Source organism: Pongo pygmaeus, chromosome X (genome assembly GCF_028885625.2).
Source record: "Pongo pygmaeus isolate AG05252 chromosome X, NHGRI_mPonPyg2-v2.0_pri, whole genome shotgun sequence".
Taxonomy (NCBI): Eukaryota; Metazoa; Chordata; class Mammalia; order Primates; family Hominidae; genus Pongo; species Pongo pygmaeus.
In genome coordinates, this window is record NC_072396.2 from 127,953,429 (window position 1) to 127,981,171 (window position 27,743).

The 27,743-nt window shown below is 38.6% G+C and overlaps 1 protein-coding gene across 22 annotated transcripts in view; it reads right to left on the bottom strand.

Annotated features, from left to right (window-relative positions):
- The window catches only part of THOC2 (THO complex subunit 2), a 133,117-nt gene that overhangs the window by 71,661 nt on the left and 33,713 nt on the right, over positions 1-27,743 (bottom strand). For all 22 annotated transcript variants that reach the window (XR_008497054.2, XR_010125427.1, XM_054471124.2 and 19 more), the window contains exons 5-8: positions 26,052-26,122; positions 25,089-25,210; positions 24,389-24,522; positions 14,627-14,793 (exon numbers count right to left, since the gene is read on the bottom strand). Coding sequence is in view for 20 of the 22 variants with exons in the window: in XM_054471124.2 (XP_054327099.1) it covers positions 14,627-14,793; positions 24,389-24,522; positions 25,089-25,210; positions 26,052-26,122 (494 nt within the window). In the remaining 2 variants the exon portion in view is untranslated. The remainder of the gene's footprint in view (positions 1-14,626; positions 14,794-24,388; positions 24,523-25,088; positions 25,211-26,051; positions 26,123-27,743) is intronic.

The window sequence follows — 27,743 nt, forward strand, 5'->3', positions numbered from 1 at the left end:
TTCACATTGGAACATCTTCTGAAGAACACAAGGAAAGCAATTTCAAAAATGGACACAATTTACAGTGCAGGTTAACATTTAAATAAAATCTCACAACTGAATAGCGTAAGTGAGATTTTATAATGCACAAGATTTAGTCTGCAGTTCTGTTTATATGTGTGTTTTCTTTTCTGTTTTTTGTGTGTTTTTTGGTTTTGGGGGGTTTTGAGACAGGGTCTCACTCTGTCACCCAGTCTGGAGTGCAGTGGCATGATCATGGCTCACTGCAGTCCTGACCTCTCAGGCTCAAGCGATCCTCCCACCTCAGCCTCCTGAGTAGCTGGAACTACAGGTATATGCCACCACACCTGGCTTTTTTTTTTTTTTTAGTAGAGATGGGGTCTCACTATGTTGCCCAGGCTGATCTCGAACTCCTGGGCTCTAGCGATCCTCCCACCTCAGCCTCCCAAAGTGATGAGATTACAGGCATGAGCCACCATGCCTGGCTGATACACGTGTGTTTTCTTAACTTGCTTTTTCAAGTTAGTTCTTAGTGGAGACACAGATAGACAAACTGTCAAGTGCAGAAGAACCATCAGCATTTGCTTTATATTTTTCTTCCTTTAATTTTATTTCTTGGGTATTATGCTAAGTATATCTGGCTGTCAGCTGATGTTCCCCACAAAACAGGTGTACATAAATATTACAGATGAATAAATCGATGTTTTAAAGTACAGAATGGCAAAGTCAATTCCAGGCCAGCCATGAGGACCCTACGTAGAAACATAAGAATCTTTGAATGCTATCAATTTTCAAAGCTAATTTTAACACTGCTGAGGTCAGATGAATGGAACAGTGAAGTGAGAGTAACTGGCAATAACTAACTGGCCAAATGAAAATAAAAACCAAACAGTAACAATACACTATGTTCTTTTTATAGTCAATACTGAAAATGAGACCTTTGTATGTGAGGTTCCTCCCACAATTATGATATTATGCAAATAAAATACAAAGCTAACCAAAGTAATGTGTATCATTTATAGAAGGCATTGTTTCACTCTATTTTTTAAAAACAGATGAGATGTCTTCAATGTAACAATAGTTTCCTAATTCTAATTTTCTTACAGGCCAGGCACAGTGGCTCACACCTGTAATCCCAACACTTTGCAAGGCCACGGTGGGCAGATCACCTGAGGTCAGGAGTTCGAGACAAGCTGGACAACACAATGAAACCCCATCTCTCCTAAAAATACAAAAATTAGCCAGGCGTGGTGGCAGGCACCTGTAATACCAGCTACTTGGGAGGCTGAGGCAGGAGAATCACCTCAGCCCGGGAGGCAGAGGTTGCAGTGAGCCGAGATCACGCCACTGTACTCCAGCCTGGGCGATAAAGGGAGACTCCATCTCAAAATAATTTTAAAAACATGTAAAAATAAATGTTTATAAATGGTTATTTAGTAGCAAAACATTTTCCCATAAAAATGAATTGTGGCCAGGCTTTCAAAACAAACTCACAAAAGCTTATTTAACTTATTGACAACCTCTCCTCCACTACCTGACTTGAATGTACCAGGCTCACATTCATTACTCCCTTCATTCTTGTTTAAATAAATCACCACAATATGCCCTACACTCTCATCCACATACTGTTATGCACAATCCCTGTTCTGTCCCATCATACCTTTCCACATCCTTGAAATACTTCCACGGAATCATATGGAATTCATGATCCATTCTCAGCAAAATTCCCTATATCCAAACTTCTCATCTAAAGGTTCTTTTCACCATGGTGCTCACACAGAGCCTGGTTCACCCTGAGAGCAGCACTGCCATTGTAACCCAGTTAACTGGTAGCTGTTTTCCTCAGACGCCTCACACTACCAGGCCTGGAGGTGATGTGGCAGTTTTCTTTTTGCTTGTTATTATTGCTTCCAGACTATTCTCCCTCTATCCACCCAGCTTTGAATTTCATATCACTCACTACTCCCTCACTATTGTTGCAATCTAGTTTCATTCTGTTGTGGTCAGAGATGATATTTCGTATGATTTCAACTGAGACTTGTTTTGTGGCCTAATATATGATTCTAAAGAATGTTCCATGTGCATTGAGAAGAATGTAGATTCTGTTGTTGGGTGTAATGTTCTATATATATAACGTTGTTCAAGTCTTCTATTTTCTTACTCATCTTTTGTCAAGTAATGGTTAGTTGTTCTAACCATTAATGAAAGTAGGGTATGGAAATGTCCAATAATTACACAACTATGTTTCCTTCAAGTCTGCCAATGTTTACTTCAAATACTCTGGGGCTCTGTTGTTTGGTACAGGTATGTTTATAACTGTTATATCTTCTCAATGGGTTATCCATTTTATCATTATATAATGTTTTTCATTGTCTCTTGTAAAAACTTATTGTCTTAAAGTCTACTTTGATATTAGCATAGCCACCCCAGGTCTCTCCAGCATAATGCTTGCACAGAATGTTTCCATACTTTCAGTTTCAAGCTATTTGTATCTCTAAATCTAAAGTGAGTTCCTTATATACAGTATAAGGATCATGATTTTTTTATACATTCTGCCAAACTCTTGCCTTTTAATTGGTGAGTTTAATCCATTTACATTCAAAGTAATTATAGATAAGGATGAACTTCTATCATTTTGCTAGCTGTTTTCTGTCATATTTTTGTTCCTCATTTCCTCTATCACTGTCTTTTTTGTTTGATTTTGTGTGTGTGCACCATTTTGATCCCCTTCTTTTTTCTGTTTAGTTTTTAATTATTTTCTTAGTGGTTCCTTTGGGTATAATAATTAACATTTTAAACTTAAAACAACCTAGTTTGAATTAATACCAACTTCACTTCAATAGTGTACAAAACCTCTGCACCTATACATCTCTGCCCCTCTCCATCTATTGTTAGTCACAAATTACATTTTTATAGTGTGCCATTTGACAGATTTATAACCTGGGTGATGGGATGAATTGTACCCCAAACCTCAGTAACACACAATATACTCAGGTAACAAACCTGCACATGTATCCCGAGTCTAAAATAAAAGTTGAAATTATTTTTTTAAAGTTCATAATTATTATGTATTTGTCTTTTAAGTCATATAGGAAAAAAAGAGGACTTACAAACCACAAATGTAATAGTACTGGCTTTTATATTTTACCTAGAGTTACTTTAACCAGTGTTCTTTCTTTGGCTTGGCTGCTTCTGCCTGCTCAATTCTACTGTTGAACCTCTACAGTGAATTTTTTATTTCAGTTATTGTACTTTTCAACTCCAGAATTTGTTTGGTTCCTTTTCATAATTTTTCTCTCTTTATGGATGTTCTCTATTTATTTGGTGAGACAGCACACTCCTGGTTTCCTTTAGCTCATAAAGCATTTTAGGACTATTGATTTCAATTCCTTATCTAGGCTGGGCACAGTGACTCATACCTGTAATCCCAGCACTTTGGGAGGCCGAGGCAGGCAGACCAACTGAGGTCAGGAGTTTGAAACCAGCCTGGCCAACATGGTGAAACCCTGTCTTTACTAGAAAGACAAAAATTAGTCAGGCATGGTGGTGCGCACCTGTAGTCCCAGCTGTACTCAGGAGGTTGAGGCAGGAGAATCACTTGAACCCTGGAGACAGAGGTTGCAGTGAGCCGAGATTGTGCCACTGCACTTCAGCCTGGGTGACAGAGGGAGACTCTGTCTCAAAAAAAAAAAAAAAAAAACTGGACATATTTAATATTATGTAGCAACTATGGAGATCAGATTCTTCTCCACCCCCAAATACCCAGAGGTTGGTTGATGCTGCTTATTGTGGATTTATTGTTGTGTGTGTGTTTAGTGACTTTTATAAACTTTTTTTGTAAAGTTTGTATTCTTCATCACGTGTGGCCACTTGAATCTATGTTCTGTTAGCTTAGTGACCAACTAGTATATTCACAGTTTTTTTAAAGACCTGGAGCAAAAATAAATGGGAAAAGAAAGTGCATTAGGACACTCCTCAAAGTCTGGCCAGACCATTCACAGCTCTGCCTCGGTCTTCACTTCCTGCCTACTCAGACCCAGAAGAGAAAGCTTAGGGTCTCTGTTGGCCTTTTCTGGGCATGTGCCCAGCTCTGAGCTTAAGCATGACCTTCTTATGGTATATATGACAGCTTTTTAAAAAGCTCTTTTTCCCCATGTATCTCTTTTTCTAATGTCTTCCTTCTCAGGCTTTTCGGTCTCACTACTGCTTGTCTCAGCTGTTGTCCCTTGCTCCAGGCCATTACAGACAATAATTGTGCATTTAAGTGCTTTTGGCAAAAGCCATACCAGCCCTGAGAATACTCCCAGTCAAAAGATAACAAAAGTAGGCCCCTATGTGAGTCCTTCAGGGAGCAGGCAGCCAGATTAAAACCCAAAAACACAATTCTTTGCTCCCTCTAGCATTAGCAACCTGCACCAGGAGTGTGGGCTTCTATCACCATGGCCACCACTGATTTGGGTGTGGGGACTAGTAGGCAGGCAATTTAAAACGCCACAGCACTCTCAATTAACTTTGTAGAGCTCTAGAATATAGTAAAAAAAAAAAACTTACACCAACCAGGGAAAGGACTGGGGAAGAATAAGGCAGCAGCCAAGTTGACTGATAGTTTTTTCCACTTCATTATGTTGTTTTTGTGGCGAGACAGAGCTCTGGAGTTCCCTACTATGCCACTTTCAGTGATGTCCTATTGATGCCATTTATGGATCCTTGAGTCAACTGCTCTTCATTTTGCAACAATATTAACCTCTGTCATTCTCTCTGACTACAATTCTTAACTTTTGGAGATTTTCATATACATGTAAGTGAGCCTTCTACCACGTAGCCTCTTGGTTCTCCCGAACCCTTTCTCTTCCAAAGATCTTCTATACCCTATCTTAACCACTTACTCCATATCCTAAATCTTATTATTACCACTAATGACAATCCTTCCATAATGCCAATTTCATGTATCTGTCCTCAAATGGGCCCTTAATGCTGCTGGACAATCATGCTCCATTTGTCTTAGCCATTCACTCAACTATATCACGTATCACTTAACAACGGAGATACATTCAATACATCTTTAGAGCATACTTACACAAGCCTATATGGTACATAACCTACCACACATGTAGGCTATATGGAATACTCTACAGCTCCTAGGCTACAAACCTGTACAGTAAGTTACTATATTGAATACTATAGGCAACTGTAACACAATGATAAGTGTTTGTGTATCTAAACCTCTCTAAACATAGAAAAGGAACAAAAAAATTACAGTATAAAATATTTAAAATGGTACACCTGTGTAGGATACCCACCAAGAATGGAGTGTGCAGGATCAGAAGTTGCTCTGGGTAAATTAGTAAGTGAATAGGAAGGTCTAAGACATTACTGTACACTACTATATATTTTATAAACACTATATACTTAGGTTACATTAAATTTTTTTAATATTTCTTTCTTCAATAAATTAAAATAAATTAAGCTTAGCTTACTGTAACTTTCTTACAAGCTTTTTAATATTTAACTTTTTGACTTTTTTGTAATAACGCTTAGCTTAAAACACACATTGTACAGCTGTACAAAAATGTTTTCTTTATATCCTTATTCTATAAGCTTTTTTGTACTTTTAAGATTTGTTGGACAGGTGCAGTGGCTCACGCCTGTAATCCCAGCACTTTGGGAGGCCGAGGCAGGCAGATCACCTGAGGTCAGGAGTTCAAGACCAGCCTGGCCAATATGGTGAAACCCCATCTCTACTAAAAATACAAAAAATTAGCCAGGCTTAGTGCCAGGCGCCTGTAATCCCGGCTACTTGGGAGGCTGAGGCAGGAGAATGGCTTGAACCCAGGAGGCAGAGGCTGCAGTGAGGCCAAGATTGCGCCACTGCACTCCAGCATGGGCAAGGAGAACAAAACTCCGTCTCAAAAAAAAAAAAAAAAAAAAAGATTTGTTTTTAAGCTTTTTAAACATTTTTGTTAAAAACTAAGACACAAACACACACATGAGCCTAGGCCTACACAGGATCAGAATCATCAGTATCACTGTCTTCCATCTCCACATCTTGTCCCACTAGAAGATGTTTAGGGGCAATAACACTCATGAAGCGGTCATCTCATCTATGATGACAATGTCTTCTTCTGGAATACCTCCTGAAGGACCTGAGGCTCTTCTTGAGGAGGTGTCACTCTTTTCAGAAATATGTCCATGCCACGATGGTTTGCCTGGTTTCTTTGTTTCATCACAGATTTGCTTGTAAGCAGATAATGCGCCATGTACATTCCTCTCTATTAATAAAAACCTTGGTCAGCATTGGGGTCCATGTTTTCAAACTTTTTTTTTTTTTTTTTTTGAGATGGAGTCTTGCTCTGTCGCCCAGGCTGCAGTGCAGTGGCAAGATCTTGGCTCACTGCAATCTCCACCTCTCGCGTTCAAGTGATTCTCCTGCCTCAGCCACCCTAGTAGCCGGGATTACAGGTGTGCACCACCAAGCCCAGCTAATTTTTCCATTTTTGGGTAGAGACAAGGTTTCTCCATGTTGGCCAGGCTGATCTCAAACTCCTGACCTCAAGTGATCCACCCGCCTCGGCTTCCCAAAGTGCTAGTATTACAGGCGTGAGCTACCGTGCCTGGCCCACGTTTTCAAACTTTTTAAGGAGCTTGCTGAAAAGCTTCTGCTAAACCCTTTACTGTGAATTTTCTTGGGGGTTCTTCTCCTGTAGTTTCCTTTTCTTGGGCCTCTTCTTCAGCTACGTGTTCCTGTTTCATTATAATCTTATGCAACCACTGTCATATATGTGGTCCACTGTTGACCGAAACATCATTGTGCAGCACATAACTGTACTTCCCTACCTTCTCTCCTAACCTCCAATACCTCCTCTCTCATCCTCTCAGCTGATGTCCTTGCTTTCTACTTCAGTAAGAAAATTAGATCAACTGGACTTCTACAAACTCCCAATCACACCTACCCAACTATATCTACATATATTGCCTTTATACCTGTTATGATAAACTCTCTATCCCCCTATATCAAGTTAATCCACCCATTTAAGCACCAAACTCCATTTTCTCTATCCTCAAGAACACCGCTCCAAATAATTCTCACCTCTCTCCCCTGTAACACCAGCTCTCCCCTTTCCACTCAGTCATACCCATCAGAATACAAATGCGTTCTCTCTCCCATCTTAAAAAAATCTCGAGCCCACTTCCCTTGCCATCTACCATCCCATTTGGTCTGCACCCCTTTGTAGCAACTGCCTGATAAAGTTGTCAATTGTCACTGTCTCCAATTCTACTCTTCCCATTATCTCTTAATATCACCCAATTCCACCAAAACTGCTAGTTTTGACCTCCCTCCAATGGTTAATTTTCAGTCCTTAAATGACCTATCAGAGGCATTTGATAGTTAATCATTCCTTCCTCTATTTAGCTTCCAAAATGCCACATTCTGTTTTCCTCCTACTTTACAATGTTGTTCCTCATCTACCTTATTTGCTGGTTCCTCGTCTTCTCCTAGACCCTTAACACTGAAGTGCCCCAAGCCTTAGTCCTTGGTTCTCTTCTCTTGCCTCTCTGTATACAACCCTTAGTGATTTCATCCAATGTCATATATTGAAATAGCATCTACATGCTTTTGATGCCCACATTTCTATTCCTGGCCTGGTCTATTCTCTTGAACACCAGGTCCATATATCCAATTATTCACTCAGATCCATGTGGGGAAAAGAAAGAGAGATCAGATTGTTACTGTGTCTGTGTAGAAAGAAGTAGATATAGGAGACTCCATTTTGTTCTGTACTAAGAAAAATTCTTCTGCCTTGAGATGCTGTTAATCTGTAACCCTACCCCCAACCCTGTGCTCCCTGAAACATGTGCTGTGTCAACTCAGGGTTAAATGGATTAAGGGCTGTGCAAGGTGTGCTTTGTTAAACAAATACTTGAAGGCAGCATGCTTGTTAAGAGTCATCACCACTCCCTAATCTCAAGTACCCAGGGACACAAAACACTGCGGAAGGCTGCAGGGACCCCTGCCTAGGAAAGCCAGGTATTGTCCAAGGTTTCTCTCCATGTGATAGCCTGAGATATGGCCTCGTGGGAAGGGAAAGACCTGACCGTCCCCCAGCCCGACACCGTAAAGGGTCTGTGCTGAAGAGGATTAGTAAAAGAGGAAGGAACGCCCCATTGCAGTTGAGACAAGAGGAAGGCATCTGTCTCCTGCTCGTCCCTGGGCAATGGAATGCCTCGGTGTAAAACTTGATCGTATATTCCATCTACTGAGATAGGGGAAAACCGCCTTAGGGCTGGAGGTGGGACACGCGGGCGGCAATACTGCTCTTTAAGGCATTGAGATGTTTTTGTGTATACATATCGAAAGCACAGCACTTAATTCTTTACCTTGTTTATGATGCAGACCTTTGTTCACGTGTTTACCTGCTGACCTTCTCTCCACTATTATCCTATGATCCTGCCACATCCCCCTCTCCGAGAAACACCCAATAATGATCAATAAATACTAAGGGAACTCAGAGGCCGGCATGGATCCTCCGTATGCTGAACGCCGGTCCCCTGGGCCCCCTTTTTTCTTTCTCTGTACTTTGTCTCTGTGTCTCTTTCTTTTCCAAGTCTCTCGTTCAACCTAACGAAAAACACCCACAGGTGTGGAGGGGCAACCCACCCCTTCAGATCCGTATATCGATTATCTACACTTGGATATCTAAGAGACATCTCAAACTTAACATGCGCAAAGTGAATTCCTAATTCTCCCTCCCAACACTCCAAACCCAATCTACCTGAAATTTTCCCTAAGTTGGTGACAACACTATCTTTTTAACTGCTCAGTCCAAAAAACTTCAGAATAGTCCTTAACTCTACTTTCTCACATCCTGTATCCAATCCATCAGCAAACACTATTGGTTTACCTTCAAATACATTCAGAATCTCATCAATATCCACTACTGCCACACACAATCAGACTGATCCATTGAAAATCTAAGTAACCATACACACACATGTGTTCTCTCTCTCTCTCTCTCTCTCTCACCACAGACACACACGTACACACCCAACTCACGTCACCATTGGAGGTTGCTATTAAAGAAACTCCTTACTCTGATAGCTCGTAATTAGTGGGAAAATATTAATCATTTGTCCTGCCTTTCCAGTAGGAACTGTATTTCAAGGAAAGCAAACAGCCTGAGTTAGTAAGGGACAACTCTTCTATATTAGAAGAATGACAGCTAATAAATATATAGGGCATGATAAAATTAGTAAATCATCAATTTGGAACCCCTAAAGGGAAAGGTGGCTCAAGCAAAGGTCATCCATGGATTCTAAACCATTTAATGTAAAGTTGATGAGAAACTGGATATTCCCAGGCTGCCAAAGTATCAACCTGCAGATAATTTGTTATTGAAGGGAAAGGTGGTGGGGGGGTGAGGGGATGCCATTGTATAACTGAGGGATCAGACTATCACAAACTTACTGAACCATTTAAAGACAGTCGAACATTAGATGTTACATCATCTATAAAGTATTTTTGCCATTAAATATTTTACCTGAATATAATCAAGCCTTTAGACCTAACTCCAAGTATAGAACAAATACAGGAAATAAAGAACAAATAAGATGAAAAAGCAATTAGATAAATCCAAAAGATGAGGTCTTCTAGGAATGGTCTCATCAATAAGTCAACGCCATTAAAAAATGGAGAAGGTGGGGAACTATTCTAAATTAAAAGAGACGAAGAATCTTGACAATCAAATACAACATGTGGTCTTTGATTAGATATCATGTGAACAGACCAGGTGTAAAATGCATTTTGGGGACAATTTGGAAAATATGAATACAGTCCAGGTTTATTATATGACAGTAACCTAGTTATGTTATGAAATTGATCCTGGAGGATCACCTGAGATCGGGAGTTCGGGACCAGCCTGACCAACGTGGAGAAACCCCACCTCTATTAAAAATACAAAATTAGACAGGCGTGGTGGCAGGCACCTGTAATCCCAGCTACTCAGGAGGTTGAGGCAGGAGAATCGCTTAAACCCAGGAGGCAGAGGTTGCGATGAGCCAAGATTGCGCCATGTGCTCCAGCCTGGGCAACAGGAGTGAAACTCCATCTCAAAAAAAGAAAAAAAAAGGAAAATGCCCTTCCTTTTAAAAACCGTAAAACTATAGTATTTAGGAAGAAGCTTTCATGATATTTGTAACATAAATTAATATTTTTAATATGGCAACATGTTAATAAACTTAATTGTAAGTAATGGGGTTATAAGTATTCATTATACTATTCACTCTTTTCTACATTTGAAAATGTTCACAATAAAATGAGAGAGAAACAAAATGTAAAGCTAAGTTAGATCACATCACTACCCTACTCAAAACCCTCCACTGACTTCACTCAGTATCAAAATCAAAAACCTTGCACTGGCTCTGTGATCTCATCCCCCACATCTCTGACCTCATCTCCTACTGTTCTACTCAATCACTCTGATACATCCACACTGACCTCCTCACTGTTCTTCAACACGTCAGGCATGCTCACACCTTAGAGCCATTGCATTGACTGTTCCCTTGGCCTGGAAGCTTTTCCTCAGACATCTATACAGTTTACATCCTCATATCCTTCATGTCTTTGCTTAAATCTCACCTTTTCAATGAGTATTCTCACTATTCTAGTTAAAATTGCAACCTACCACTCCTGATCTTATCTTGCTCTGTATTTTTCCCCATCTCATTAATTATTTTCTAACATATAATTTACTCAGAATCTAAACATCAAAAAAGTAAATTTCTGTTTACAGATATAGCCTCAGTACCTAGTACACTACCTTGTACAAATATAGATGCTCAATCTATATTTCTTAAATGAATGAATTTGGGGTATGTATAATAGGGTTGAACCATGGTACTACCATTACTACTATTACTGTGTTTTGAATCCAGAAATCAAAGGGCAATATGGATGAGATCTATCATCTCCTCTTCCTTTCCTGTAACAAGACAACTCCAGACAAGTTTGTCTTCTGGTACCTTCACACTTTCTTGTACTCCCTTCCTGTCCTTTGTGCTGTCTCTCATGCTGTCCCCAAATCCTCTACTGTACAAGTTGAGTATCCCTCATCTAAAATGCCTGGGACCAGAAGTATTTTAGATTTTGGAATTTTTTTTTTTCAGATTTTGGAATATTTGCATACTGGTTGAGCATCTCAAATCTGAAAACCCAAAACCCAAAATGCTCCAATCATCTCCTTTGAACATCATTCAGTGCTCAAAAAGTTTTGGATTTCGGAGCTTTGTGGATTTGGGATGCTCAACCTCTCACTGTCGTTGATATCATAGAATAATACTAGCATTAAGGGGAAAAAAAAAAGAAGCCTATTAATCCAAATAAGACCCAGCGGGTCAACATATGAGTTGGGGAAAGGGATTGTGAACATTTTCAGGTAGTGATGGGAAAGGGGTATGGTGGAATTAGGCCAGGGACCAATACACAGATTGACCATATATGCTTGGGAGTCAACTCTCAAGATTACATCACCTAAGCAGTTCCTGATTTTCATAGCTTTCCTTACTTTACCTTCAAGGCCACAACTTTTCAAAAATATCTGACATTTCTTCCCCTACCCTCAGTGGCCCTTAAGACTGCAGATTCTCACAATGACAAGACATTTTCTCTTTTTTTTTTTTTTTTTTTTTTTTTTTGAGACAGAGTTTCGCTCTTGTTGCCCAGGCTGGAGTGCAATGGCACGATTTCGGCTCACCGCTACCTCCACCTCCTGGGTTCAAACAATTCTCCTGCCTCAGCCTCCCAAGTAGCTGGGATTACAGGCATGCACCACCACGCCCGGCTAATTTTGTATTTTTAGTAGAGATGAGGTTTTTCGACATTGTTCAGGCTGCTCTGAAACTCCCAACCTCAGGTGATCCACCTGCTTCGCCCTCCAAAAATGTTGGAATTACAGGCGTGAGCTACCACGCCTGGCCCATAAGACAGTTCTAACAACAGAAACAAAAGGATGGTATTACATAGAGCAATATGAGGGTTAGTCATTCCAAGAACAAGTTATTTCTAAATTAAGTATTTCTTGGCTGAGTATTTCTTATATAAGAAAAATGGTCGTTGTCTACAAAAAAAAAAAAAGATGATTCAAATACTGTTATCCCCCCCCCCCCCGGGTATATTTTAATTCAGCTCAAAAAAGTTACATTATTTATAAGGAATGTTTTCATACAAAAAGATTTTAATTCTAAAACTCACATTCAACTAACTTGATGTTATGCAGTAGGTCATCATTATTCACTGTCATATGCTCTCAAACCCACAGTCTCCAAAGCCCTAATTTATATTTTAATTAATCATGCACAAGTTAAATTTCAGCCAACCTGTCACTAAAGCAGTTGGCTTCATGTACTCAAGCCCAGAGCAATCATGGTGGCTCTTAAAATCTGATAGAATGCTTGAATCTCTCTTTCCCAATACCAAGAGTGGACTTTCTGAGACGAAGTTTTACTCTTATTGCCTAGGCTGGAGTGCAGTGGCACGATCTCGGCTCACAGCAACCTCCGCCTCCCAGGTTCAAGAGATTCTCCTGACTCAGCCTCCCAAGTAGCTGGGATTACAGGTGCCCACCACCACGCCCGGCTAATTTTTTTTTTGTATTTTTAGCAGAGGCAGGGTTTCGCCATGTTGGCCAGGCTGGTCTCAAACTCCTGACCTCAGGTGATCTGCCCGCCTCAGCTTCCCAAAGTGCTGGGATTACAGGTATGAGCCACTGCACCCAGCCACCACTGCTCATTTTTGAACAAAGGTATCATGCTCCTGCCCAAAAACCCTACCATGTCTCTTGTTTGGTATTGAAAAGCTAAATGCTTTTAAACTCTCGTCTGCTTTCTCTTCTGTCTGCTGGAGCATCCCAGATCATAGAAAATACAAGATGAGCAAAGGCAGTAGGTACTATATCATTTAAGAATACTAAAAGGAATTATCTTATTATCCTGACCTCACACTCCAGGAGTATAGAAACAGACACTCCTCTACACCAGAGTAACTTCAGTGCCTAGCAAACAGCATAATCATAAACATTCAATGAATGCTTTCTGACTAGCTGACTATCCCAGGCTAGTAAACAAATTAGCAGAGCTATACCAAAAGGTAAATGGAGGCCTTATTACATTAAAATCCTCCATGCTATCAAGAGAATTGTCTTCCTAAAACATAGATCACTCGTTTACAATTAGTGAGCATTTACTATAGGCTAGGCAATAAATTAATCCATAGGAATTAGTAAAACATAGAACCTGCCCTATATGGTTTACAATCTGGCAAAGGAGATAGATACAGTTTATTCACCTGCCCTATATGGTTTACAGTCTGGCAAAGGAGATAGATACAGTTTATTCTAAGATAACCTGATGGGTGTTAGAAGTTATGTGTCAAGTTTTATGAGAATACAGATTAAGAAGTGACTAATTCTGCATTGGTAAAGAGTCAGCTAAGCCTTTACAGAACAAGCAGCATTTGCTCTTAAAGAATAAATAGGAGTTCACAAGATGAAGAAAGGAGAAGTGAGAGGGTTGGGTAAGAATGGTTTTTTAGTTATAAGGAACTACAGGAACAAAGGTTCATAGCAATATCTATATCTAAGTTCAAGAAATGGCTAGTCACTTAATATGACTAGAATATTAGATTTAAGAAAAAAATAACTATAAAGATAAGGCCGGAAAGAACAGTGCCAAATTGTGAAGAGCCATTTCTGCCACATTTGGAAGCTTGAATTTCATCCTAGAAGTAAAGGTTTTTGACCAGTGAAGTGCCTCAGTTAGGTCTCTTTAAGAAAGCAACAATAACAATAACATGAAAGATGGATTGAAGTAGAAATAATCAGAGACACAGATTAGCTTGACTGCTATTTTAGTGGCTTAAGCGAATGATATAAGATGTGCCTTGAATATTTATTCATGTCCCTAAAAAATTCCAATAGCCATTGTTTATAAAATAAAATTCTTGATCCAAGCACAGTGGCACACGACTGTAGTCCCAGCTACTTGGGAGGCTGAGGTGGGAGGATCACTTCGGACCAGGAGTCTGAGACTAGTCTGGGTGAGATCCCATCTCAAAATAAAAAATAAATAAATAAAAATAAGATTCTAACTCTTAACACAGTATTCAAAGCCTGTGACAATCTAAAGTACACATACCTTCCCAATTTCACTTCCTGTCCCTTCTTTTCCCATCTTACAACCCAGCCACATCAGATTATGAACCATTCCTTCTATCTCATATATATTCACACTGCCACATCTTGATTCTCACATTGTTTGTTACTTATGCAGAGAAAACCTTAATGAACTCCTATTCATCCTTCAAGGACCAGGTTTAAAAAAAGACACATCTATAAAGTCTTCCCTGACTCCACCTCTTCCAAGGCAAAACTTAATAATTCTTTCCTCTAGGCTTTCACATCACATCATTCATACTACCAATATAGTACTTATCACATTGCATTGTTAGCTATCCATTTATCTATCTCTTCTGCTAGAACGCCTGAGACCAATCATTTACAAATAAAACAAATTAAATTATACAAACAAGATTAAGAAATCAGTCTCTAAATATACATACATACACGTTTTTCTTTACCTGGTAAAACTTGAATTTGAACCCAAGAATATGACACAGTGTTTGCGGTTCACACATACTCATGTAAGATTCTAACAAAGATATAAAGAAGTCATCGTGTTCTGGCCTGCATTCAAACACTTCTAAAATGACATCCAAAACTCTATTGGGATCCAGATTAAAGCATCCTGCAACAGATGAGACATACAAAAATTTAAAAATGATTATACATCATTTCTAGTGAAGCCATTAATTTTCAGGAATAACTCATATAGCAAGATAAAAATGTTTTTAAAAACAACTTCCTCTACAAATTTGCTTCCTCTCTCCCAGAGGGAAATAAATCCACTACACATTTTTACAGATGAGAATGTGACTTTCCCAGAATCACAGAATGGGTTAATGACAGAGCTGGGTCAGTATAGTCCAGGACCAGTGATACCAGTCAAATACACATTCCTCTATGCCACACTTTGCCTCATCAGTTCTTGATTACTCGGGCTAGTGAAACAGGTCCACATTATTAATTCTTGGAAAAACACGAAAATCAAACAATGCATTTTACAAATTAAGCAACTAAAGGGTATTTTTTTTAATGTTTTAGGCAGAAGTATTTGGAATGCTGATAAACAGTTAAAAGTCCAGGTTCACAAAAGTGGACCATCATTTTTAAAATCTTTTTTTATCTTACATATACTACAGAACTATAAAATATACCACTGATTTATATCCATAGCTTTTAGTAGCATTCTAAAGGGAAAAGTGGTATGCTATTTATCCTAATAGATCAAAGAATACCAAGGGAGTTGGAGGCTCTTGGTTTACGTCAGTTCCCACATGCCTTTCATCAAGTTGAATGAGCTTCCAGTATTTTAAAATATGTATATTTCACTAAACATAGTCCCTAAATGCAAGCTAACCACTTCATTGGGCTAACAAATAAACACTGATTTCTTCTAACACTGGAGGAAAAAAGAACTGTGATAAATTTAGGGACATATGTTACATCTAAACACTTATACCTTATGGATGAGTTAGGGGATTTTTCCAAGAAAATTCCTATGTAACCTATTCCTGTCCCAACCCTTTGGTAAGGTGATATCTCCAGTTACTTATATTAACTCCACACTTATTTATATTAAATGCTATAAAACTAACGTCATTTCACGTTTCATACTACCTTAGCAATCACTTAGAAAACCAAATCCTCCAAATACAAGTTTTCCCTCTTTTTATGAGATCCAAACTTAAGAACACATTTTCTTCCGCTTCTCATACTAAGGAAAAGAAGGACTAAAGCAGTGATCATGTCTTACTCAAAAAAAGCTCCATATTTTCATAAACTCTCCAAAAAGACGTTTCCCTGAAGTTCTAGAAAGAAAACTTCTAAATATTTTTACCTCCCCCTGTACTTCCAAAAAGTATGGCCTATGAACATAAAAGTGATTCGAAAATAGCAATTAAGATCCTTAAATGCTGCTGATGGCAGTGTAAAATGGTACAACCACTTTGTAAAATTGGCAAGTTTCTTTAAAATTTAAACTTACACCTACCATATGACCCAGCCTAGGTATTTACCCAAGAGAAATAAATGACTATGTCAATACAAAGATTTGTACACAAATGTTCACGGCAGGTTTATCTGTAATATACAATACTCCTCAAATGTCCAACAACATATAAATGGATAAGCAATTTGCCATATAGGATAAGTGGAGTAAGGAAAAGTACAGTGGACATACTCAGCAATAAAAAGGGAAGAACTACTGATACAGGTAACAGTATGAAAGAATCACAAAATAATTATGCTGAATGAAATAAGCCAGTCAAAAACAGTACACACTGTATGATTCCATTTATAGACAAATTCTAGAAAAAGCAAATTAATCTACAGTAACAAAAAGCAGATCAGGCCAGGCGCGGCAGCTCATGCCTGTAATCTCTGCATTTTGGAAGGTCGAGGTGGGTAGATCACTTGAGTCCAGGTGTTTGAGACCAGCCTGAGCAACATGGCAAAACCCTGTCACTACAAAAAATTAGCCAGGCATGGTGGCACATGGCTGTAGTCCCAGCTACTCAGGAGGCTGAGGCGGAAGGATTACTTGAGCCCGGGAGGCAGAGGTTGCAGTGAGCCAAGAAGAAGAAAATTGAGGGGGAATGGGAGAAATGTGCACTGTCTTGTTTGTGGTGTTTTCGCAGATGTATACATATGTTAAAACTCAAATTGCACACCTTAAATATGTGCATTTTACTGTATGTCAATGAAGCCTGAACAAAGATGAAAAATGCCTTCACACTGCTGTAACACTGATAGATTATGGAAGTAAGATCTAGCAAATTCTCAAATCATGTAACTTCTCCTACATTAACTAAATATAAAAAATTAAATCACTAAATAAAAATGAATTAACACTCTATCACAGAAGACAAAAGAGACACTGAATATAATTTTTGGCAAACTGGCTGGCTTATAATTACCCATTAGGCTACATACACAAAACTCATAAAGAATAGAACAGCAACATGTTAGATTAAGATCTTTTAAGTGCTTCATTCACATTGCTTTTAAGTTTACATTTTCAGTACGCTGAAATGTGAACCACTAGCATTATGTTTTTTTTAACAGCATTACTCCATCAAGGCTATTCTATCAGTGACCTTTACTGTCAACTACCCACTTTCCTTCTAGGTGCAATTTAAGGCAGTAATCTGAAACAAGAGGTATGTGCACTTTTATTTATAACAGGTATCACCTTTGCATCTTTCATTAAAGAAAAACTGGCTCATGAGTTTTCTATTACATATCTCAGGTGCCGTAAGTCCAATTAATTTTATCCATAAGATAGAAAAGGTAGCCAATTGAAGGTTTAGAAAATTATTTTCATTTATTATTATTTTTAGAGACAGGGTCTCGCTCTGTTGCCCACGCTGGAGTGTAGTGGTGCATTCATAGCTCACTGCAACCTCACACTCCTGGGCTCAAGTGATCTTCCCATCTCAGCCTCCCAATTGGCTAGGACTACAGATGCAAACCAACATGCCTGGCTAACTTTTTTGTAGAGATGGGGTCTCACTATGTTGCCCAGGCTGGTCTCAAACTCCTAGTCTCAAGTGATCCTCCTGCCTTACCCTTCCAAAGTGCTGGGATTGCAAGCATGAGCCACCATGCCCAGCTGAAAATTATTTTTAAAATCTTAGCATTTTAAGTAACAGTTAAACTAGTTCATATACAGTGAGACTCTAATAATAATCAGTAAGTTTGAATATCCAAAATGTTTCCCTAATGGCAGCTGTAGTAGAATATAAGCAGTCTTGTATGCAAACATCTTAGAAGAGCTTTGTCCAGCCCAAGCATTGATAATCATGTGATCTTTAGCGAGATCACAGACCTAGCTCCCTACCTCTACCACCAGCTACATTAATACACACAGAAATTTATATATATACACATATATATATTTTTACGTATACATACATACACAAACACACAAACACACACACATATGTCTTTATGCCTTTTGAGGAACAAACAAGAAGCCATATTTAAAGAGAATAAGTGGAAAAATAAAGAAACTGCAGATCTACAATGGCCATAGATGCCCTCCTTCATTTAAATAAGTATTAAATAACTACCCACTATGTGCCAGGTGCTTGTGATTCTCCGGGAAAACAGAAGAGAGGAGGGGGAATAAACACAAAGAGGCAAGAGAAAATTTCAGGGGTAGTGGGAGGAATGTGCATTATCTTGTTTGTGGTATTTTCACAGATGTATACATATATTAAAAGTCAAATTGTACACTTTAAATATAAGCATTCTACTATATGTCAATGAAGCCTGAATAAAGCTGAAAAATTATAGCGATTAATAAAATGGTTACGCTACCCTTGAAGAGAGTTCACACCTTTTGAATGATACGTCTTTGAAGAAATGCACTAAAAAACAACTGGAGTTTCCCCAAAGACAGAAAAAATGACCAGTTATGTTACAGCGACACCAACTAGGGGCAAGAAATATGATCAAACTGACAATGACTGTTGTAGAAATTAGGCCAAATTGAGATCTTAACAGGAAAATAAAAGACCAAGATAATATTGCAGACATAACTAGGAGAGATGTCCAGCCTATAAATTTCAGGCAAGAAAACGGAATTATAGCCTCAATCATCATGTTCCTGAGAGAATGGACCTTAGGAGACAAAGAAAATCATGTTTTTAACAAAATGAAATGATCTACAATGTAGAAAGAGTTTCTTTAGAAGTAAGCTAATAAAAATCTATGCTAGACTATTTCTAAGAAAGACTATTTGCAAAAAAACTGCACATCTCAAAGCAAGAACCAATGAATAACAAAATAAAAGTATGATCTAAAAAACAGTAACAAGGCCAGGCATGGTGGTTCACACCTGTAATCCCAGCAATTTAGGAAGTCAAGGCAGGTGGATAGCTTGAGCTCAGGAGTTCGAGACCAACCAGGGCAACATGGCAAAACCCCGTCTCTACAAAAAATACAAAAATTAGACGGGCATGGTGTTGTGTGCCTGTAGTACCAGCTATTTGGGAGGCTGAGGTGGGAGGATGGCTTGAGTCCAAAAGGCAGATGTTGCAGTAAGCCAAGACTGTACCACTGCAACCCAGCTTGGGCAACAGAGCCAGACCCTGTCTCAAAATAAAAATAAAATAAATAACAACAACAAAAAACCCCTATAGTTGGAAACACTAATTGCTGTCTTCTTTTTCTTACTATGAAGGGAAAACTTCTAACATAGAGCCAAGAAACTTCAATAATGTAAAAATTTAAGTAAATAAGGCAGCCAACTTCCCTTTCAAAGAAATAGGAGAAAGGTGGCACAATAAGATGTGTCTAAGCTGAATGGACCCTATATTCAGATTGAACCAAAGATAAAATACTAAATACACTCAAAATCATGTAGTCAAAGGGGTAAAATGTCCCATAATCTATCCAAAAATAAAAATCATTTGGCTTAAGGATTTATTTTGTTTTTAATGTTACTCTGGTCACTTGAGAGACTGAAAAGGCAAAGACTCTCACTCTACCCTTCCCTAGCCAAATCTATACCCTTTGACACCAGGCAACAAATGAAGGTCTTGAGGTTTGGTGAAGAAAGTTCTGGTTCTGCGAGCAAAGGTAAAGGGGTTAGAGCCTAGGCCAAAAAGGTCCTGGAGCACTAAAATCCAAAACCAGGAAGAACCATTTTCACTCTCTAAAGCTACGCTCAAATAAGCTAGCTCCGTGATTAGTTGTTAGGCAGAACTTTTGATTTAGAGCAAGAATCAGCAAACTATGGCTTGTGGGTTAAATCCATTCAGCTGTCTGTTTTTGTAAATAACATTTTATTGGCACACAGTCACATTTATTTATGTACTATCTATAGCTGTTTTTACGCTGTTTTTACACTACAATGGCAGAATTAAGTAGTTACAACAGAAACCACATGGTCCACAAAGCCGAAAAATATTTACTATCTCACCCTTTATAGAAAACACTTGCTGACCACTGATTTAGAAGAAAGGAAAGGAAAGAACACTTAGCAACCACTTGTTTTTATTATATATATTTAAAGTGTATAGCATGATGCTCTGATTTTTTTGAAGGGCATCCAAAAGAGTAGAGTTCTTACAGTTTAGTTCAGCAAACAAAGGAGTCCACTTGTGATATCCTTTCCTCTAATTTCTAAAAGATGTTTTTTTGCCATCTTCAAGCTATGGCCACTTGTATGGTGTCTATGACTTGGCAGCTCAATAGTCTACTGTTCACTATTCATTCGTATTTAATAAGTTGTTCAAATTTAGTGTCAGATCACAATCACCATGCAGATGCATAATGGTTCTGCTTCGTTGCTTCCACATGCAGTAAATAGCCCCAAGTTATCCGGCAGAATATAAAAATTTTGATGTGCCAGAATCTTTTAGGAGCAAATAACTGCCTTTTTTTTTTTTTTTTTTTTTGGAGACAGTGTCTCACTCTGTCACCCAGGCTGGAGTGCAGTGGCACGATCTCGGCTCACTGCAACCTCCACCTCCTAGGTTCAAGTGATTCTCCTGCCCAAGCCTTCAGAGTAGCTGGGATTACAGGCATATGCCACCATGCCCAACTAATTTTTGTGTTTTTAGTAGAGACAGGGTTTCACCATGTTGGCCAGGCTGGTCTCAAATTCCAGACCTCAGGTGATCTGCCCACCTCGGCCACCCAAAGTGCTGGGATTACAGGCTTGAGCCACCGCATCCAGCCAAATAACTGCCTTTTAACTAAAGGATGATAAGTAAGGATTTATCCCGGTCAGACCAAGTACCCTAAAAGTATGTGCACCTAAAATGTATACTGCCCAAACTAGGTATCAGTTTCTGACACTGGCTGATGAAGGAGGTATTACCTGTCTAGACTGTTCCTAAACAGAAAACAATGGGAATAAACACAGAGAAACCCATCCAAAGAGGCCATGAAAAATAGGATGCTGGTCAGTGAGGTGTTCTGGACAGATGAGACAAGGCCTGGATGAAGTCTGCACTAAGAGGGACTCCAATAAATGCTAACAACACTGAAAGAATACTCATTGGAATTGAAGTTTCAACCTCTATTTTCACATCAATGAAAAGTTTCATTCAGGCCGGGTGCAGGGGCTCACGCCTGTAATCCCAACACTTTGGGAGGCTGAGGCAGGTGGATCACTTGAGGCCAGGAGTTCAAGACCAGCCCAGCCAACTTGGTGAAACCCCATCTCTACTAAAAACACACACACACACAAAATAGCTGGGCATGGTGGTGCACGCCTGTAATCCCAGCTACTCGGGAGGCTGAGGCACGAGAATCGTTTGAACCTGGGAGGCAGAGGTTGCAGATAGCCAAGATACCACTGCACTCTAGCCTGGGCAACAAAGCGAGACTCTGTCTCAAAAAAATAAAAGTTTATTTCTCAGACAATTGGGGGAGGAGGAAATCACGTAGTCAGAGATAAATAAACACTGAGACAAGGAGATGAACTTTCTAAAATTCTCCATGTCAGGAAAAAAATGCTAAGAGTCAGTATAGATTATACAAGAATAGAGGAAATATTCATTCCTTTTTTACCCAGTATTTATTTATCACCTACATACCAAATATTAAGGATAAGGTACTAAACAAAACCCCAGTCCTCACAGAGCCTACATCACAGGTGGAGGGGGAGGAGGTACAGAGCATATTATATGGTGATATGTGCAAAAAAGAAAAATAATCAGGGAATAGCAGGGAGTTTTGACAGAGGTGGGCAGGGAAGGCTTCACTAAGAAGGTGACATTTGAGTGCTACTCGGTGGGTTAAAATATAGGTTTAGCCCAATAAATCAAATTGTTTATACTCATAGTCTGTCCATATACCTCATGAGCTTGCAGTTGTGTTTGTTACACTGTTCTTCAGAAATAGGATCATAGCCTGTTCTCTGAGAGTAAAGTTCAAGAAAAGTAAGTAGTGTACATTTTCTAGTAAGATAAAAGCACACCTTCAAGAAAAATCCCTCTTTGAAATGTTCCCAAAATAACAAAGGAATAAAAAGGTATAAACTCACAAGAAATAGAAGAAACAGATGTCAACAAAAAAGGATATAAAGTAAAAGAAAAAAAAAACATAGCATAGAATTTTTACGTGAGGAATACTATCTTAATTAAGTATGACAGGATACAAGGAAAGACAAACTTATAGCAAAGCAGTACTGACAAGCTTCTCAAGCTAGATCAAAAAACACTCAGGAAAGTGTGGTGCCTACCCTAGAAAGAACAGAAAGGGGCTGGGCACAGTGGCTCAAGCCTGCAATCCCAGCACTTTGGGAGGCCAAGGCGGGCGGATCACCTGAGGTCATGAGTTTGAGACCAACCTGGCCAACATGGTGAAACTCCATCTCTACTAAAAATACAAAAATTAGCTGGGTGTGTTGGCAGGCTCCTGGAGTCCCAGCTACTCGGGAGGCTGAGGCAGGAGAACTGCTTGAACCCGGGAGGCAGAGGTTGCAGTGAGCTGGGATTGCGCCACTGCACTCCAGCCTGGGTGACAGAGTGAGACTCCATCTAAAAAAAAGAAAAAGAAAAAAAAAAGAAAGAAAGAACAGAAAGGAACTAAGGAACCACCATGGGAAGGTTTTTAAAAATGGGTCACTGCCACACAGTTAAGCAAGAGTCCCACAGCCCTAGGGGGCCACCCATCTTGATGTTAAATTGACAACTGGAAGAAACAACAAAGAAACTAGATCAGCTGCCAGAACTAGATTAACTTCAAAGAAAAGGGTAAATTTAAACAAAAGGCTATTTAGTTGGGCACAGTGGCTCATGCCTGTAATCCCAATACTTTGGGAGGCCAAGGCAGAAGGATCGCTTGAGCCCATGAGTTCAAGACCAGCCTGGGCATAGCGAGACTCTGTCTCTTAAAAAAAAAAAAATAAACAAAAATTTAAAAAATAGGCTGGGCACGGTGGCTCACGCCTGTAATCCCAGCACTTTGGGAGGCTGAGGCGGGTGGATCACGAGGTCAGGAGATCGAGACCATCCTGGCTAACACGGTGAAACCCCATCTCTACTAAAACTACAAAAAATTAGCTGGGCGTGGTGGCGGGCGCCTGTAGTCCCAGCTACTAGGGAGGCTGAGGCAGGAGAATGGTGTGAACCTGGGAGGCGGAGCTTGCAGTAAGCCAAGGTTGCGCCACTGCACTCCAGCCTGGGCGACACAGCGAGACTCCGTCAAAAAAAAAAAAATTAAAAAAATAAACTAAAAGCTACTTACTTGTTGGTAAGAACAAGGGTGATTATAGTAAATATAGTTTTAATTGGATTCCTACACAAAGCACTAGAGGAAGGAGATAAGGATTGGGACACCTTCTCCCTCTTTCTTAGTCATATATAAACTCCAAAAAAAGAGAAAGAACCAAGAAGCTGAGGATAAGCACCCCTAAGATACAACTAGTGAGGCACAAAATATGACTCCTCTGGCAGGTCTCAAGACCCAGATGCTGCAAAATCTTCCCTAAGATAGCACAACACCTAGCAAACAATAGAAAAAACTATTTCTACCTTAGGAAAATCTGGATTACCCTATTTTTCTAGTGCTCATTCATCTTTTCTACAGAAGTCAACTACTACTTCCAAATCCTCAATGCAAATAAAAAGAAAACAGTAATGCTACAGGAATTCTACTTAAAGGGTAGGGAGAGTAAAAACTTTCCTATCTGTTACACTTTTACAACAGCTGTTGCACTTACTTTAAAAGGCTACTATAAAGATAAAATAAGTATCAAAGTCCCCTGTAAAGTTATTTTGAAAATCAAGTTCAAAATTACACATCTGTAGGTTTCAAAAGTTCACTGAAGATTTACTGTATTAAAGTTTTCATGTTTGCTTTTCGGTCCTCCATAAAATGGTTGAGAAATACTTAAAAATAGAAATACGAGAAAAACGTAGGGCACTCTATCAGAACAGTCCATCCTGTTCTTTGTCATCCATTCTCTTTTGAAAGTGTTGGCTTACCACTCAGGATCCCCTCCACAAAAAAGAAAGACTAGACAGAGCAGGACCTAATATTAACATACAAGTAATAGTGACAAAAAAATTTCTCACAAATATCATGCTAAATCTTATAATTACTGATAAACCGTTAAAAGTAAAAGCTAAACACCTCTCCCATTCCTTAACTGAAAAAAAAAAAGTAGATGGAATGCACTCATTTTGTCTTTATGGATATTCTCCAATAGTTAAAATAACTTGTTATCTTAACAACACATACTATACAGATACATGTCTTACCTATTAAAGATTTGATATTTTCTAAGATTAAATCACTAGTAATACTTCCAGATAAATCTTGCCCCAATTCAGCAATCAGCTTGGCATAACCTTCATTCTCTTCTCTTAACAAATTGAATTTTTGCTGCTTATAACTGAAATCAGATAAATACCATTAAGGGGATAAAATTAATTTTTATTAACAAGCTTGCACAGAGTACTGTATTCTCACTGAATTTTCTTATCTCCAACCTACAACAATCATAAGAATAGTTGTTGAAAGTTTACCTCTTTGTGTACCTTTTAGAGTAGAAAATAACAGTGATTCATATGAGAACCCCAATATTAATTACATAGGGAAAACCAGTAACACAAGAAAAGGATATTGTTAACATCAGGGAACAATAACATATCACTATTTCCATCTCTAAGAATATACCCTGAGTATAGCCACAGTCATAAATTATTTTATTGCTAATGATGAAAGCATAAGTATTATTTTAACTTTGAATATGGGCAAAAGTAACAATGGTTTTGCACAGGTAAAGGTCACTGATGACTCAATATTAGGCTACTTTTAGAAGGCAAAAAACACAAGACATGCTAACCACAAACAAAAAAAACAATCTTCAAAGTCCCCTTAGAAGCTACTAGCATTCAAAATATGAACGAAAAAACATACTCAGCTACTTGATCTGCAACATAAGATACGTGTACTTACAAGAGTTTTGTCTTGATTTTAACTGACTTTTGATTGAATTGCTGTGATTGTTTGATAAGCCCTAATGATTCCAGTGTTTCTGGATCCAGGCGTTCCTTTAGAACTGTGTCTGAAACTAAATACTGTATTAAAAAATATTAAAGGTCATTTATTCCTTAGCATTGCATCCACAACGTTAAATATATTCAAACTAAAGCTTCCTAAATAAGAATACAAAAATAACATTCTCTATATAACAACGTACAATTTATAAAAAGGCTTAGAAGTTCAATTTAACAAATATTATGACTCCAAATATTGAAATATTTAATAAACAGCTTTCAAAAAATTCACTATAAAATTATATGCATGTTGTATACTGCCTATAAATGACAAGGACTACAGATGAAATTTTCAATATGACTGCATTTGGCTTATCTGGATTTTCACCTAATACAGCACTTAATAGCCTCCTACTTTAAGTTAAATTCTAGTATAGCAAAGATAAGCACCTTCTTCCAGGTCTGAACCATGGCAGTTCTCCCTGTTTCTAAATTTATGAACACAAATGGTTTACCAGACAACAATCATGGCAAGTTCTAGAATTTATCATTTTTAAACTACCTCTATTCTTTTACTCTTTGCTTAACAGTTTATGAGGAAAAAAAATCCATTTAAAAGCTGTCTACAATCATTTCTACTTACTTTATAAATGCTTACCTTTTTCTTAGGAACTTACTAGGTCAGGAATATCACCAAAGGTTTTAAATGTATAGATAGTTTAAGTGATATGGATATGGTTACATGCTTATTTCATAGAAACAGCATGTCTTATTTCACAAAACATTCTATTTCAAAACCCAAATCTCACCTTATGAGAAAAGTCAACTGAATGTCAATATCCTCCTCCATTAACATGATTAACTTCTATTACAACTGTTTAATGCAGATTTTTAAAAGGGAAAAATATTTTCAAAAACTTACCAAACATGCTAATACCAACTGTGTAAAATAGTCTCTCTTGCTTTTTTCTTCTAAACAATTTGTCTCAATATCTATAATGATGAACAAGAAAAAAGTTTGATTGATTTATCTAGACTCCCCACCACTAAAGTAAGATACTTATTTTATTTAAAACTAACTAATTTTAAAATGCTTCAATCTGAATTTGGAAAAATTCAAAACTATGGTAACATGAGCTGTTATATGAATGCTTTAATTTCTCCTAAAACTGGAGATTGACTCTGTGACCTATGACAGATCCATAAAACGGTACATCAATTACACTGGAGCTACCTGCTATGGCAATGGAAGCGACAAAGCTTCAAAAAATATTGTTTGCAAAAAATGAAACATTCAAACAAAGTTTAAATGACCACTTGTCAGAGATGCTTAAAAAAAAAAAAAAAAAAAAAAAAAAAAAAGGTTATTTTAGGTGGAAAGTTGAACAGGGTTATAACAAAGATTTCTCCTAACTCTAAAGATCCTAATACTCAGGCTGGGCGCGGTGGCTCACGCCTGTAATCTCAGCACTTTGGGAGGCCAAGGCGGGCGGATCATGAGGTCAGGAGTTCAAGACCAGCCTGACCAACATGATGAAACCCTGTCTCTACTAAAAATACAAAAATTAGCCTGGGGTGGTGGCACACGCCTGTAATTGCAGCTACTCAGGAGACTGAGGCAGGAGAATCGCTTGAACCCGGGAGGCGGAGCTTGCAGTGAGCCGAGATCGTGCCACTGCACTCCAGCCTGGGCGACAGAGCGAGACTCTGTCTCAAAAAAAAAGATCCTAATACTCATGAAGATCAAACCCATGACTTTCGCCACCCTGGTCAAATTACCATGTTCTAACCAAGCTACCTGGCCACCAACCTTATGAAAAGACAGTATTAAATATTTTTGGCCGGGTACAGTGGCTCACACCTGTAATCCTAGCACTTTGGGAGGCCGAAGCGGGTGGATCACCTGAGGTCAGGAGTTCAAGACCAGCCTAGGCAACATGATGAAACCCCGTCTCTACTAAAAATACAAAAATCAGCTGGGCTCAGTGGCACGCATCTGTAAGTACAGCTACTAGGGAGGCTGAGGCAGGAGAATCACCTGAACCTGGGAGGCAGAAGTTGCAGTGAGCCGAGATCGTGCCACTGCACTCCAGCCTGGGTGACAGAGTAAGACTCTGTCTCAAAAAAAAAAAAAAAAAAAAAAAATTAACATCTTATCTTGAATTATAATTCTAGTCAGTAAATAGAAATTATTCAAAATTTTTATCTTCCCACTGAAATATTTAAAAACTGAGAGTTTCAGTAACTTATTCAGAAAATTTGTCAAAAAATTTTCTGATCTGAAGTGTGGAAGAAAAAAAACAATTAGTGCCAAATGCCAAGCACCAAAAATTTCAACCAGCATCGGCAGGATTACAAACAAGGCTGATCTCAGGATTACTGCTTTAACTGATTATATACTATTAACCTAATTTTACAGTCAACTCATAATTTAGAATATGCTATAAAGAGAAGCACTGGTTTTAGTGAAGTAATAAAAATTGTCATCTACATGTTCTACTGCCAACACTGAGAATCAAAAGAGAAGGGGATTTTTCATCAAGCATATCCACATTTTCCTGGCCCTTGACTTTCCCTTCTTGGACAGTTGCCATTTCTACATATCCTGGCCACT